We start from the raw sequence: 16493 nt of genomic DNA, 5'->3' as shown, positions 1-16493 counted from the left end.
GATTCCTCTTGCTCTAAATCCCTCCCAAAGGTGCCTCACCAAACTACAAATTCCATGATTCTATAGCATTGAGCCATGGCAGTTAAAGGTAGTACAAAGCTGCATTAAGTCTACGGTGATAATGCACCCCAGGTCCTCAGGCGGGAAGGTAACGGTGCTCCATGTAGTCATGCTGGCCACATGACCTTGGAGGTGTCTACAGACAACGCCGGCTCTTCGGCTTAGAAATGAGATGAGCACCAACCCCCAGAGTCAGACGTGACTGGACTTAATGTCAGGGGAAACTACCTTTACCTATGGTGAAACATGCCAAACGTATATTATGCATTATAAAGGAAGATTTTCTTTTACATGAACCCTAAGATACCCACTGAAACTAGTAGCATATTAAATCAGCTGCTACCGATGCTTGCTACTAGTTTAGATGGTATTAAGAGAACAGGTCAGTCACAACTGCTTAGTGGAAACTTTAGACACAGCACGACTCAACACCAGTTGAGATCGCAGAAGAAAGTATTTGCTTCCATGTGGGTTTTCAGCATGCATTTGGGTCACTGCTGCTTGAAAATAGAGGACCAACCGACAAACTTTCAGATCGTCCCAATATTCTTTAAGCAAATGATGAATTCATGTCCTCCTTTTTTCCCATGAGTTACATTTTAACTACTCACATATAAGGCAAAAAAGAAAAGTAGATCAGAACAGCTAAAAGAAGCGAGCTGATTATATCTGGAGACATTCCAGAAAACACCACCTATACAAGCATATACACGAAAAGATGTGAAACAGAAGAGGGATAGACTTTGCAATTGAGTCACAAAGGAGTCTCCCCAAGACAATTCTCTGCTGTCTGCTTCCACTGCCAGTGATGTGTTTGTGCTTAATTCCAGGTGTCTGACTCAATGCTAGTTACACAGATGGAGATCCATTTTTCTTATATTTGTCATGCTGTATGGGATATAACAGCAGCAGCATCAAAGCAGCTAGAACAATAGACTAACACAGACATCTTTTCCCAATTAAATTACCGGAGAAAAAGAATATGTTATAGTTCATGAAAAACATGACTTGACATAGTCCAGAGCCAGACGGTTTAAGCAAGGCATTCCTCTGCTTTCATAGCCTTCATTAAAGAGTTATAGGGTCCAATATTCAACAATACCTGCAAATGTGCCTTCAAGTCACCTGTCAACATAGGGTAACCTGCTGAATTCCATAGGGTTTACTTAGGAAAAAAAGACTAGAGGTTGTTTTCCCATTCCTTCCTTGGAAATACAGCCTAGATTAGGTGACAATATTTCATCAGTTTGCGACACAAGGAAGATGGCTTATCGTGGCTAACTACCTTTGTTTGCAATTGCCAAAGAATTCAACACATGCTATCTATTTTATGCAGAACCCTCAGGAGAGTCAAACCTGCTGGATACAGCAGGGCTTCCTTTTGCTGTCGGCCCTCCACATTTAAGCTGACTTTTGCAGATTTTTTTTGGAGATTTGATTCATGCTTTCCTGAGGAATCTCCAAGTCTCCACTGGAAGTTGATCATAGTTACACAGAAAGACCTAGGGATTCCTGCAACCATAATTCAATCAAACATGAAATTCTGATTGTACTTTTACACACACACACACACACACACACACACACACACACACAAAACTAGGATGCAAACTATCACAGAATTGTCTCATAGTTACTAGATTTTCACAAAATAAAACTGTGTGCTCCAAGGAAATGTGTAACAGGTTTTTGTTTTCAGTCTCATTTGACAAGATATTTAATACATATGGCTACGCTCTGACCTTCAGAATGGTGAACTCCAAAGCCTTGGCAGGCATACCAATAAATGTAATGAATAAATCAATCACCCCATCTTTATGGAAAAACCATAGGCAGCAAGTTTAAGTGAGGCGCTTGCCCCTTTCCCTCATGACTTTGAATGCTTTGAATGCAATTTCCTGCTTCTTGGTAGGGGGTTGGACTGGATGGCCCATGAGGTCTCTTCCAACTCTATGATTCTATGACACCTCTCAAGTGCCTGTGCTTGCTATTTTGACCAACACAGTACCTTGAAGGAGTAGTCACACATACCTCATCCCAGATGTGTTACAATCTGGAATAGAAATGGATTAAAATTGTTGAATATCATGTGTAGTTGTGTACATTACGGGATAACAATTAATTTAAATTCTAGACAGTAATGCAGCAAAATGTGGAAAAGTCAAAGGGAATAACTTCCGCAGAGCAGGGTGTATAAACTTAGTTAACTCCTAACAGTTACCTAAGTTAACTCTCCTAATAGTCCTGATTAGCCTTTCAAAGGATGGAACCTAGAAATTGTAGGGACCCAGTAGAACTACACTGAAATAGACATAAAAAGTAATGATTAAGCATGGGGTTCTCCTAGTAGATAATCTTTTGCTTTTTTTTTTAACTAAAATGCAGACAGCAGAAAGGTTATCACTTAGGATCCATATAGGTTAACAAAATTACAGAAATGTAAATAATAAAATGAAGCATTAATATATCAAACTGTTGGCATAGCTTGTCAATAAATAAATCCAGTATTAGTCCTACTCAAAGATGCATTAAAATCAATGCTTTAAGTAGTTGTAACCTACCCAGTCACTTTTTAAACTCATGTCCTGTGTTTTAATCTCTGTGTATTTTAAAATGTATGCTATAGAAATTTGTTTTAATATGTATCTTTGATAGAAATACATTTAAAATGTGCATTTATAGAACCTTTACAATGATTATGTATTTTAACTATGCTGTAACCTGTCTCAAGCCACAAGGAGAGGCAGGTAAGAAATAAAATTATTATTAGCAGGTTCTCTTCAATTAATCTACATACAATTAATGTTGTCTTTAGACTATGCCTTGGAGCTAGTCAGACCAAATTCAGAAGCACAATGGCCATGACATTAATTCAGATGCAGCAAACTCACTCTTGATTCTACACTGGGTTGTTGTGAGTTTTCTGGGCTGCATGGCCATGCTCCAGAAGCATTATCTTCTGACTTTCGCTCACAGCTGTGGCAGGCATCCTCAGAGGTTGTGAGGTATATTGGAAAAACTAAGCAAGGAAGGTTTATATATCTATGGAAGGGATATATAAACCTTCCTTGCTTAGTTTTTCCAATATAACTCACACCCTCTGGGGATCCCTGCCACAGATGTGGGCGAAACATCAGGAGATAATGCTTCTGGAACGTGGCCATACAGCCCAGAAAACTCACAACAACCCTGTGATTCCGGCCATGAAAGCCTTCGACAGCACATTGATTCCACCACTGCTTCTCTAAACTTTTGGTCTAGGACATAGGCCCCATCTACACTGCCATAATGCAGTTTAAATGCACTGAACTGCATTATATGGCAGTGTAGACTCCAGTTCAATGCAGTTAAATTGCATTATGAAACTTCATGATACGGAATTGTAGATGTAGCCTCAGTCAATTCCTATTTATCTCGGAGCAGAACCAAAATAAAAAGTGGCTTCATCATTTTTGTAGTAGCTCTGATCCATACATTGCCCCTGCTTAAATCCTGATTTCAACAAAACAAAGCAACATTTAATTAGCTTAGGTGAGCTATGGTTTCACTTTGTTTTCATTACTGCTCTAAATCACTGCATTTATACCCCTCCAGTTCTCAAAGGCATGTATGCAACAAACATGTGTGGCAATTAATCAGTCTGACTAAAATTTTGGTCTCAAACAATTTGTCTTTCCTTAAAGGAAAAAGGAACATACTCAGCCCATGGTACTGATGAGAAAACCTCTTATTGTGTTGTTTGCTGTAACTCCTCACCACAAGGCTTTTTTCCTATAAGTATCAAAGAAACCAACTAGTTTTAAACAAGGTAATTCAATTAATTACCAGTAAGATAACTTATTCATAAGCCAATTTTTTCAAAATTAAAATGTAATTAGTTTGAACTTAACTTATAGTATAAAATGTACCAATTCAGGAGATTACAAACTATTATTGATTACATTACTAGTTCAGGACAAGTTACAATATGGCATCAACAAGAGCTCCACCTATTGGGAAAGCCTGGGAAAGCATAAATAGCTACATGAGAACCAGTGACACTTCAGGCAGAAGCAGCCATATTTACTTTCAATGTCATATAAAGAACTAGCTGTGCCCGGCCACGCATTGCTGTGGCGAAGTATGGTAGTATCTATCTTGGGGATGGATCCGTAGATGGCTTACAAAAGACAATTAGAAGGGCATACTGAAACTACAGAATGCAACTAATCATATTTGTCATGCTTGGAATCAAACTGAAGACTCTGAAACACTTAAATCCCACAAGTAACTTTTAATAGATCTGAATCTATCCAGGATACTTTCAGACCAGACAGAAATGAAGAACTACTTTATTGGCTGCAGAATAGAACATTTCAACTCAACAAATATTGATCCCAAACACATAGTCATTTAGGACAAGGACAAAGTAGGTCCCTGAAGAGTGGAATGGAATGGGACGGAGGGATGCTACTTCAAAATGCATCCTGTAGAATGGAGTCATTTGTTTTTCTTCGGCATAGCAGCCATGAAGAGCACGTAAAGGAGGTAGCCTGTCCCTGAAGATAAGAGACAAAATGTTAGTTTACATTAAGTGTGCATGCTTTATCCAGCTGCAGCTTCTTATTTGCATACTCTCCTACAAGATAAAAATGCATGAAACCTACTTCCTCTACTAACAAGATCAATGCCAACCCGTTTCACCTCTTCAGGTTAGGAGCTGGAGACATAACCTTAATCCCAGCAGCAGTAAATGAAATGAGCACAACACTGGGTGCAACTACAATGCAGAATTAATGCAGTCTCGACACAGCTTTAACTGCCTTGACTCAGGAATTATGGGGGTGGTAGTTGTACAACATCTTCAGCCTTCTCTATCTAGCATGCTGATGCTTCACCAAACTACAATTCCAGGATTCCATAGCATTGAGACATGGCAACTGAAGTGGAGTCAAACTGAATTAATTCTACAGCGTAGATGCACCCCCAAAGAAAATACATAAAGGTGTAAGAATTTGAATATGCAAACATACACTCAGTTATTATCTACAAAATGCTCAACATTGCTCTGTCTAACAATTTCTTTTTTTATTTCATCTTCAAGAACTTTTGTCCAGGTTTCAAAAGACAAATCTAAAATATGTGCTCTCTCAAAAATTTCAGAGATAGTTATACAGTGTTCCCTCACTACTTTGCAGTTCACTTTTCGCAGATTCACTGTTTAACGGTTTTTCAATAAACTCTAAAAGACTATTATAAATCATAAAAAATTACAATTTACAGCCTAAGGAACGGAGGAGGAAGAAGCCAAAGGGAGAGAAAGGGAGCCCAAGCGGAAATGGGAGGAGAAGGAGGTGATGTATCAACACACGATTGGTTGATAAAGACTCAAAATAATGTATAACTACTAAAATAATATATAAATATTAAAATAAATATAGTGTCCTTACTTCGCGGATTTTCACTTATTACGGGTGGTCCTGGAACCTAACCCCAGCGATAAGTGAGGGGACACTGTATATGCTATATATAAATCAATATATATAGCATACAAATTTGAATGAAAAGATATATTTTTACCCACTTCACCTACTAAATAAAATAAGACCTTAGGTTCCTTTGCTATTGACATTTTATAGACTAGAATGATGAAAAACAAGATCAATGCAAAGCATTCTTATTGAAAGTATCAGTTTGTCAGATTATTTTATCAATTTTTTATCCACAAGTACCAAGTCCTATGACATTTTCATGCGACATGCAAATTAATTTGTATTTGCTTAGTCCCTCTAAAAACGAGAACATTTCTAAGTTACTATTACAGATTTATACAGAAACAAAAAAAGTTATCAAAGAGGACTGACAGGTCAATTCCAACTTTTGTAAGTCTTACCAAATATAGACAGGCTCATGGTGATTCGATACAGAATTGTATCCATTACTCCACCTTTTAGGTACACTGGAATGCCATTATCTTCCTAATGTCAGATAAAGACAAAAATTCAAACTCTTCAAGTACGGTTATATATAGAATTTACATGTATTCAAAAACAATTCTAATGTTAGAAAACTAAACCTAAATATCAATTGCTCTTGTTGCCAATTTACAGAGAGTGAAGCACATTCCACAAGCTGTTGATCAGTCTGAAATTTATGGTTCCCTTGATGATCGGACTGCTGACACAGTAAATAATGACTTATATGAGAACTGAAATATATCACGATCTGGAGGATTACATACTTCCTGTCCTGATATAAAGTCATACTCTTCAACTATAAATATCCTACACCTAGGCTACTTGCCATTACAGCCTTGTTAGAAAGGTTAATACTATATTTTAGGGGGGAAATCAAAACATGCTCAGAGGGAGTTTACTTTAGCAAATGGATTTGAGGACAAAAAGTAAACCTTGCATATATTACATACCTAAATCTATCACTGAACCCACTGGTTTGCTATGGAGGATGAAAGATCTGTATGGTGTTCAATACAGTTTTAGGAGGGACTATATTCAGCCTGGAATCTGAGTTGTTGAAACCAATATATAGGTCTGTGCCATCCCTGCCCTGATGGCTAAACATTCCAGATATGTCCACCACTAGAACTCACATTCTACAATAAGAATACAAGTTTTAATTGCATTGTTATAAACTACCTCAGAAGGTTGCTTATTCTTCAGAAGCGCCCAGCAGCTGAGGGCCTAATTTGTCCTAACTACATATTGATAATTCACCTACATAATTTAGCTGCAAGTGTAGGCACACACTATTCATATTATTAATTTCAAAATATTTAGTAAATATCCTAGAAATCAAACTGTGTAGGCTTAAAATTCTAAGCCAAGCAGACTGCCTTCAATTTTAAGAAACATTATTGCTGTTAAATATTTTCATTCAGTTCCTAAAGAGGAGGAGTAAGTATTAAATTCACATTCTCATTGACCCTCTAGATAGAAATACATCCAATACCTGGAAAAGTTTCTGGTACTCTGGAACCCTGTTTGTGATCTGCCTACGAGGGGCAGTGCTTATGGCTTTTTGGGAAATCTGTCGAAGAGCCTGCAAGAGAAACGCAATGTGAGGGGCATTTCTGATTATACTTCCTTGGAGACAGAAAACAGAGTTGGAAAAGTCCACAAGGGCCATCCAGTCCAACCCTAATTGCACACTAATGGTTAGAAAGAACACTGCAATGTACTCTCAAATCAGAAGGAAAGTGAGAAAACCCATAGGAACCAGAAACAGAAATGAGAGAAGTGGAGGCAGAAAGGTTCATAGAAGGAGCTTGTAATCAAATGTTGTTAAACTCAGCTCAACTAGCAACACATTCAACTTTCGATGGGTGAAAAACTTGGGGCTATGTCTGTTCTTATTGTTATTTTAAAGCGAATTGTATTGTTTTAATCTATTTCTGTAAACCGCTCCGAGCCAAATTGGGAGTAGCGGTATACAAGTCTAATAAATAAATAAATAAACTCTTTATATATATTTATTTGCTAGACAGTTAATCCTCTCTAGAGAGTCATGCATTATTTTGTTTTTGTAAAGTTACCTGATGGCTTCCTTAGCCAAACCATTCACAAAATTACAGTTTAATTTGACCAACAACTGTGAACCTTTTAATTTCCTTTGAAACTTTTCAGGTTCCCATGTTTACATAGTAAAAACAAAGAGAACTGAAATGGGGAAAACTAAGAAGAGGGAGGGGAGACCAAAAACTGGTACAGTCTCACTTATCCAAGCCTCGCTTATCCAAGCCTCTGGATAATCCAAGCCATTTTTGTAGTCAATGTTTTCAATATATCATGATATTTTGGTGCTAAATTCGTAAATACAGTAATTACAACATAACATTACTGTCTATTGAACTACTTTTTCTGTCAAATTTGTTGTATAACATGAAGTTTTGGTGCTTAATTTGTAAAATCATAACCTAATTTGATGTTTAATAGGCTTTTCCTTAATCCCTCCTTGTTATCCAAGGTATTTGCTTGTCCAAGCTTCTGCCGGCCCGTTTAGCTTGGATAAGTGAGACTCTACTGTACTAAAACATGCCAGTTACATTATCCATCGCACCATCATACTCTGTAATATTTCCCAGACTTTCTAATCATTAATTCATGCATCACTTAGACTGATAGAGGAAAAAAGAGGGGGGGAGAATAGCAGATTTAAAAGACGGATTTATTTCAAAATGAATTTTTGAAGATTTCAAACTACGTCTAAAGTGAGTCTGAAGAAGTGAAGTAAAATCCACACTTATCCTAAAATAACCCTCTGCTCTCCAAAATGCAAGGAATGATACACATGCTATTCTTTTCCTTTAAAAGATGAAGCAGCCTTTGATTGCCCCTACACTGTAGAATTAATGCAGGTTGACTGCCATGGCTTAACGCTATGGCATAGTGGGAGTTGCAGTTCGGTGAGGCATCAGAGCCCTTTGGCAGCGAAAGCTAAAGAGTTGTTGTATGTCTTTCGGGCTATGTGGCCATGTTCCAGAAGTATTCTCTCCTGACGTTTCGCCCACATCTATGGCAGGCATCCTCAGAGGTTGTGAGGTATGGAAAGCTAAAGACCTTGCAAAACTGTAACTCCCAGGATTTCACAGCATTCACAGCTCATTAAAATGGTGTCAAACTGCATTAACAGTGCAGATGCCACCTTAGCCTGTGAGCTGCCTTTTTGGGGGATAGGGTTCAGCCATATGGATTGTTTAAATGGGATCAACCATTGGCACAGACCCATAAGCATTCTTTGATTACACCATGGAATTTTTATTCCTGGGTTATAAATGTCATTTCCTAATTGGTTCTGTCATAAAAACATGGAAATGTTTTATTGTTTTTGCGGGACGGCCTACAGATACATAAGTATTAATTATAAAAAGTAACGGTAAAGGTTTTTGCCTGACATGAAATCTAGTCGTGTCCCACTCTGGGGGTTGGTGCTCATCTCCATTTCTAGACACCTCCAAGGTCATGTGGCCGGCGTGACTGCATGGAATGCCATTACCTTTCCGTCAGAGCGGTACCTATTGATCTACTCACATTTGCATGTTTTCCAACTGCTAGGTTGGCAGAAGCTGGGACTAGCAGCGGGAGCTCACTCCGCTCCTGGATTCGCACCACCAAACTTTCGGTCAGTAAGTTCTTCAGGACCTATTTTCATTTATGTTTTTAGTTATATTTAATATGTTTTGTGATTTATGTTTCTTATTATGTTCTGTTCTATTTATCACTGGTCTTCATTTCTAATGTATTCTGTGTTTATTATTATTTTGTATTGCTTTGCCTTGTTGGTATTATTAACTATTATAATATCTCTGTTTTATACTGTATTTTGTTTTTTATCTTGTTATACTGTGAATTATATGTATGCTGTTTTTGCTTAATTATGTTGTTCGGGCTCTGCCCCATGTGAGCCGCCTTGAGTCCCCCTGGGGAGATGGTGGCGGGGTATAAATAAATAAATTATTATTATTATTATTATTATTATTATTAAGCTGCACCGAGTTCCCTAGGGGAGAGGGGTAGGATATATATAAAGTTTAAATACAATTATTACAACACATTTTCCTACAGTTTTTCAATGAATATCTCATCAAGTCTCGAATAATTCAATGAAGTGTGTGGCAGTCACAAAAACGAAGTTTCTGGAGTAGAACAAGTTTCAAGGTAAATGCCGCACAATTAAACAAGAAACAGCACTTTCAAATCAGGAACAGAATTGTCGAAGGTTTCATGGCTGGAATCATTGGGTGATTGTGAGTTGTCCAGACAGTAAGGCCATGTTCTAGAAGCATTCTCTCCTGACGTTTCACCCACATCTATGGCAAGCATCCTCAGAGGTGTGAGGTCTGTTGGAAACTAGGAAAGTGGGATTCGTATATCTGTGGAAAATCCAGGTTGGGAGAAAGAACTTTGAGGAAAGTGTGAATGTTGCAACTGATCTCTTTGATCAGCATTTAATGGCTTTGCAGATTCAAAGCCTGGCTGCTTCCTGCCTGAGGGAATCCTTTGAGAATACAAAAATACTGGACCACTCTAACAACCACCATGTCAGACTATACAGAGAAGCCATTGAAATCCACAAACATGTAGACAATTTAAACAGAGAGGAAATCATGAAAATGAACAAAATCTGGCTACCAGTATTAAAAAACTCTAAAATCTGTACAGTATATGAGCAACACTCTGAAAATGGGGGAATTCAAGGCATGAAACAATCAGGGCCAGCTTACACCTCCCAACAAAGTATTCCTTCAGGCCCCTAATCTGCAAAGCCATTAAATGCTAATCAAAATGGCCAATTGCAACATTCACTTTCCTCAAATAGACAAGAGTTCTTTCTTCCAACTTGGACTTTCCACAGATATATAAACCCCACTTGTCTAGTTTCCAACAGACCTCACAACCTCTGAGGATGCCTGCCATAGATGTAGGCAAAAGGTCGGGAGAGAATACTTCTGGAACATGGCCATACAGCCTGGAAAACTCAGAGAAACCAAGTGATTTTGGCCTTGAAAGCCTTCGGCAACACACAAGTGTTATGCTCCCAATTATTCAGGTATCAAAACAGCCACAAATTACCATAATCTGCATGACAGAAACAACTGCATTTGGCGGTGAGGGCTGGAGACCTTTTTGAACCACAAATCCTACTATTCTATAGTACTGAAAGGGTTGTTAAACTGCATCAGTTGTACGGTGTGGATGCATGCACCCTTTCTCTTGGAAACCCAGCTTAACTGCCACCAGGGAACGGGAGGAGGCTGTTATTCTCGTGTGTCTTCAAGGCGTTCCTACAGTGACCTATCCAAGGAGTGAGGTCTATTGGAAACTAGGAAAGTGGAGTTTCTATATCTATCTATATCTGTGGAAAGTCCAGGGTGGGAGAAAGAACTCTTGTCTGTTTGAGTCTGTGAATGTGGCAATTGATCACCTTGATTAGCATTTAGTGGCCTTGCAAATTCAAAGCCTGGCTACTTCTGCCTGAGGGAATCCTTTGAGAACACAGAAATTCTGGAAATGCACAGAAATGGCGGAGAAAGTGTGACTCGCCCAAGGCCGCTCAGTGGCTTTCCACGGCTGAGCGGGGACTCGAACCCGTCTCCAGAGCCCCAGTGCAGCGCTCAAACTACTAGGCTAGGCCTCGCTGCCTCTCTAACGGGTCTGTAGAAACGGGCATTGCAGCAGAAACCCCCTCTTCCTCTCACAGGCCCGGTGCTCGCTAGGGCGGCTCTCTGGGTCTCCTTCCTGACCTCTTCTCCAATCCTCGCCCTTCCCTACCAGAAGGTTTCGCAGCATCTTGGCCGCTTCTCCGTTCACCGCCTCGTCCGCAACGCACGAAACAAGGGCACCGGAAGCGGAAGTCACTCCACGGCCCGGCTCGCGCCCGTTTGACGTCCCACTGGCGCGCCTTCAGGGTATGCGTAGGAATAGAGCGAACTTCCGGCCAAGATCTCGAGTCAGGAAAAGACGTTCTATATAGTCTTCCTGTTCTCCATGGCAACTGCGCTTTTGGAGAGGCGCTCTGGCCTCCCCTACGTCGATGGTATTTACCCTTTAGCCTCTTTGCTGCCTCAAATCGGCTCTTGGGGCGGAGCCAGTGAATGATCTGGTGCTCTGCTTTAAGCCACGACAGTTAAAGTGCATTAATTCTATAGTGAAGACGAGGCATAGCCAAACTTGGGTCCTCCAGGTGTTTTGGACTTCAACTCCCCCCATTCCTAACAGCCTCAGGCTGAGGGGGAAAAGAAAGGGGCCTGAGGCTTTTAGGAATGGGGGGAGTTGAAGTCCAAAACACCTGGAGGGCCCAGGTTTGCCCATGCCTGGTGTAGAAGCATCCCAAGTCACCCACTGCCAGCTCAGCTCTTGTAGATTCAGGGCTGCGTCTCCCTCCATTGAGTCCATCCTTCGGGAATGTGTCGTCCTCCTTTCCTGCTGCCTTCGACCTTCATCAAGCATTAGGATCTTTCCAAGGGAGCCATCTCTTCTCATCATATGACTAAAGTCAAACAGTGCCTTTATTGGTGCATTTCCCCTGAAGTCTTACTAATATTATTGAAGGCTTTCGTGGTCCTCACAGGCGACATTGGCAGGGGCGAGATTTTTTTTTTCTTCCCCGTGTCAGGAGCAACCTGAGTCGCTTCTGGTGTGAGAGAATTGGCCATCTGCAAGGACGTTGCCCAGGGGACGCCCAGATGTTTTGATGTTTTTACCATCCTTATGGGAGGCTTCTCTCATGTCCCTGCATGGAGCTGGAGCTGATAGAGGGAGCTCTCCCCGGGTGGGATTCGAATCTGGCAGCCTTCAGGTGAGTGACAGGGCCTTTTCAGCTATGGAATTCCCTCCCCAGGGATATTAGATCAGCCCTTTCTCTGCTGATTTTCTGTAAGTGACTGAAAACGTGGCTTTGTGACCAAGCCTTTGGAGAATTGGTGCAATAGACATATATGAAATAAAGTGCAATGACTTTTGTAAAGGCCCGGATTATGCTTGTGGATTACGTGTTTAATTGCGATTACTTGTGAATGTACTGTTTTTAAATGTTTTAATCGTTTTAATGTATTTTATAATTCTTTTAAATATTCATTTGAATTGTACATTCTATGTGTAAAGCCGCCTTGAGTCCCTCCTGAGTTGAGAAAGGTGGGATAGAAATGTTGTTAATAATAAAAAAAAATCACTGTGTTGCTGTGAGTTTTTCTGCTGGCCATGTTCCAGGAGCATTCTCTCCTGACGTTTCTCCCACATCTATGGCAGGCATCCTCGGAAGTTGTGAGGCCTGTTGGAAACTAGGCAAGTGGGGTTTATGTATCTGTGGAAGGTCCAGGGTGGGAGAAAGAACTCTTGTCTGTTGGAGGCAAGTGTGAATGTTGCAATTGGCCAGCTTGGTTAGCATTGGAAGACCTCGCAGCTTCAAAGTCTGGCTGCTTCCTGCCTGAGGGAATCTTTTGTCAGGAGGTGTTAGCTGGCCCTGATTGTTTTCTGTCCGGAATTCTCATTTTCTGAGTGTTGTTCTTTATTTACTGTCCTGATTTTAGAATTTTTAAAATGCCGGTAGCCAGATTTTGTTCATTTTCATGTTTTCCTTCTTTCTGTTGAAATAGGGACCACCAAACGCAGCACTCAAACACAAATCAAAGAACATGAAAGGCCCTGCAGACTAACTCAACCAGAGATGTCAGCCATTGCAAGGCACTTGATGAACCAACCTGGACACAGCATATTGAGAACACAGAAATGCTGGACCACTGTAACACTACACAGAGAAGCCATTGAAATCCATAAGCAGGTGGACAATTTCAACGGATGCCCATCATAGATGTGGGCGAAACGTCAGGAAAGAATGCTTCTGGAATATGACCATACAGCCCAGAAAACTCACAGTAACTTACTGATATTGTTTGGGCAGACATTACATTATATCCTTTAACTTCTTTTGCTCATCCCCCCCCCCCCCCCTTTGATTTTCATTTCCTAAGTAAAACACTGGCTTCCTGTACTTCAGCTTCCTTATACTCCCATTTCATGTCTGACTGTGGATGTACCCATACTTGCAATATATATTATGTCCTTATCTCTGTCTCAGGTTTAAACATAAGTTTGCTCTTGGTTGTGACGTGAAAGCTTTGTGGGCCTCACCTACATTGCCATATAATGGAGTTTGAAACTGCATCATATGGTCAAGGTAGACTCATTTAATGCAGTTCAATACAGCTAAAATGCATTATGAGTCCAGACTGACCATATAATGCAGTAGCAAACTGCATTATATGGCAGTGTAGACAGGGACCCTAGATACTTGAGTACATGAATGTGATCTTAGAAAAACACAATTTGTTTCTTGTGGGAAAAAACAAGTTATAGAAATGGGTGTAACACGATTTTTGTTCCTGGGTTATGTCATTTCTGAATTGGTTCTATCATAAAAACATGGAAAAGGTTTATTAGCACATTTTGCTATAGTTTTTCAATGAATATCTCATTGAGTCTCAACCAAGTCAACATCGTTTGTGGCAGCCACAAAAATGAAGTTTCTGGAGTATAACAACTACTTTCAAAGTAAGTACCACACAATTAAACGGATTAAGCCTCCGACCATTAATAGCCCCGGCTTGCTGTTGACCTATGCAGCCCCGAAAGACAGTTGCACCTGTCAATTAGGGAAATTTAGGGACGCTAATTTACAACACCATAAAAAAAACTGCCAGCAAAACACGAGGAAAGGAGTGAGGAAGTACAGCCACCACTGGACGGTGAAGCAACAGCTCCCCCTGTGGCCGGAATCGTGAAGCTGGAAAAATGTTAAAAATGCCTCTGAGTCTGTCTAATGTATGTTGTTTGTCTATTGGTATTGAATGTTTGCCATATATGTGTTCATTGTAATCCGCCCTGAGTCCCCTTCGAGGTGAGAAGGGCGGAATATAAATACTGTAAATAAATAAATAAATAAATAAATAAAACTTTCAAACCAGGAACATAATTTTTTCAATAATGTTTTTGGAATGAAGAGTGAGAGGTTAAATAGACCGCCAAGCATGGTGACACCATGTTTTAGAATTCAGTGTTTGTGTGCAGATATCTGTGTATCTGAAGGTAGCATAGCATAGCTTCCAAAATGAGCAATTCAATTCACTATACAGCTTCCCTTTAAACAATATCAAATGCCCCTTTGAGCCAAAGAAAAAGAGGGAGTGATGTCTCTCAAAGCACATTCAGCATTAAGAGAGAAGGGAATATTTGCGAACCCAGCTATGGCACTGGTTAACATCTCAGGTAAATACGGCATCCAGGTGGGGAACAAGAAAGGCTATTGGTTCATATGGATATAGGCCCCAACTACACTGAGCATTTAATGTAGTTGAAACTAACAAGCTGCATTTATTGCAATTTGAAGCTAGCTAGCCAAACAACAAACTTCCACAAAAGCTTGCAAAAGAAAGCCGTAATACATATCAGTGCTCTGGTTTGTGTCATCCCCCCCCCCCCCCCCCCCAACCTCAGACTGGTTCCAGGATTTCCTATGTAATTGTCTGCACAGTGGAACCACTTTCTTTAAATACTGGCTTGAAACTGCATTAAATAGTCAGGATAGATGGGGCAATACTTGAACATGGCAGTGTGAAGGGCTTGAGAGAAAGAATTTGGGGAAGAAGCAACTCATGCACAAGGAAGTGGGAATGCATGCACTGAACACTGGCTAAGAGGTGGGGAAACATACTTTTATTTTATAAATGCCTCTGAAAGTATGTATATAAGGCAAGACATTCCATTGTTTAGCAGGATTTGCAGGATTTGTGGGAAAACCACTCTGGCTCCTCATTTGGAGCACATTTTTCTAACAAATCCTTATTTTGTAACCTTCCCAACCAGTGCCTGTTTTTAGGTAGCAGAGCAGATAAAAGTTGGGAAACTCACAAAAAGGCATCAATAGCAATAAGACCACACAGCCACTTCAGTCATGTGACCTAAAATCCTCAGATGCAATGAACATGTGAACACAGTAGAAATGCCCTTTTACACTGAGATGGGGAAAAAGTGTGGCTTTCAAAACCAGTTTGAGTCTGGATTAAAAGAGGTGTCATGATAACAGGATTAAGCCAGGGAAGGACATTGTACACTGGAATTAGGATGCAGCTCTTTTGTTGTTTATAAAAAGGGGACTGTCTATGTTTATAAAAAGGGGACTGTGGCTGAAAAAACTTGAGAACCCCTAGGTTACAGGAACATCTAGGAGTGAGCGTTACGCCCATACTGAAGTCATTCCACTGACTGCCAATTAGTTTCCAGGCAAAGCACAAGCTGTTGATTTTGAACTTTAAATCCCCACATGGTTTGGGTACAGGTTACCAACAGGATCACCTCCTCAAATATAATCTGCTCCTTAAAACATTGAGGTCTTCTGGGAGGTTTCTACTCCAGTCAAGAAACTGACTGGCAGCTGTCACCCAGGGGGCCTTTTCACCGCTTGCACAAAAGCTGTGGGATGACCTGCTGGAAAAGCACTAAAAGCTACAAGAGCTGTCAGAATTCAAGGCACAGCTGGACATGTCTCCTCCAAACTAACTAGTCAATTTTAAACTGTTAATTTTAATCTGCATTTATTAGTATTTGTGTCCATCTCTGTTATGTGTATTTTAATAGTATTATATTTGATCTGTTTAACCATGGTGTACACCTCCCCCAAGGAGAGGCGGATAAGAAATAAAAATGGTTGTTGGGTTGCTGCGAGTTTTTTGGATTGTATGGCCATGTTCCTATAGCATTCTCTCCTGACATTTCACCTGCAAGTGTGAATGTTAGTAAGCTTGAATAGCATTAAATAGCCATGAAGCTGTAAAGTCAATTATGGCTACTCCATGCTAATCAAGCTTGCTAAGTGCAACACTTGCTTTAAACAGACAAGGTTCTTTTTCCCACCCTGGACACTCCACAGATACATGAATGTGG

At 40.2% G+C, this 16493-nt stretch overlaps 1 protein-coding gene and 1 long non-coding RNA gene across 2 annotated transcripts; one reads left to right on the top strand and one right to left on the bottom strand.

Annotated features, from left to right (window-relative positions):
* Positions 1-4318: 4318 nt before the first annotated feature.
* Positions 4319-11486, bottom strand: LOC100555391 (cytochrome c oxidase subunit 7A2, mitochondrial). The gene is made up of 4 exons (XM_003215682.4): positions 11328-11486; positions 7009-7098; positions 5933-6017; positions 4319-4598 (listed from the first exon to the last, which is right to left on the bottom strand). The coding sequence occupies exons 1-4, from the start codon at positions 11343-11345 to the stop codon at positions 4540-4542; spliced, it is 252 nt and encodes an 83-aa protein (XP_003215730.1). The 5' UTR covers positions 11346-11486; the 3' UTR covers positions 4319-4539.
* A 116-nt stretch (positions 11487-11602) lies between these two features.
* LOC134299286 (uncharacterized) lies at positions 11603-14517 on the top strand. Its single transcript, XR_010006473.1, has 2 exons — positions 11603-12354; positions 13151-14517. It is a non-coding gene; the product is annotated as an uncharacterized LOC134299286 (long non-coding RNA).
* Positions 14518-16493: the final 1976 nt, after the last annotated feature.

The sequence above is a fragment of the Anolis carolinensis genome, chromosome 1, assembly GCF_035594765.1.
Source record: "Anolis carolinensis isolate JA03-04 chromosome 1, rAnoCar3.1.pri, whole genome shotgun sequence".
NCBI lineage: Eukaryota > Metazoa > Chordata > Lepidosauria > Squamata > Dactyloidae > Anolis > Anolis carolinensis.
Note: the sequence above shows the minus strand (reverse complement) of the source record. Positions and strands in the feature narration are given on the sequence as shown.

Coding starts and splice junctions, on each gene's coding strand:
- LOC100555391 (XM_003215682.4), bottom strand. Junction 6,018..7,008: donor AGTACCAGAAACTTTTCCAG/GTATTGGATGTA, acceptor ATCTGACATTAG/GAAGATAATGGCATTCCAGT. Junction 4,599..5,932: donor CATGAGCCTGTCTATATTTG/GTAAGACTTACA, acceptor TCTTATCTTCAG/GGACAGGCTACCTCCTTTAC.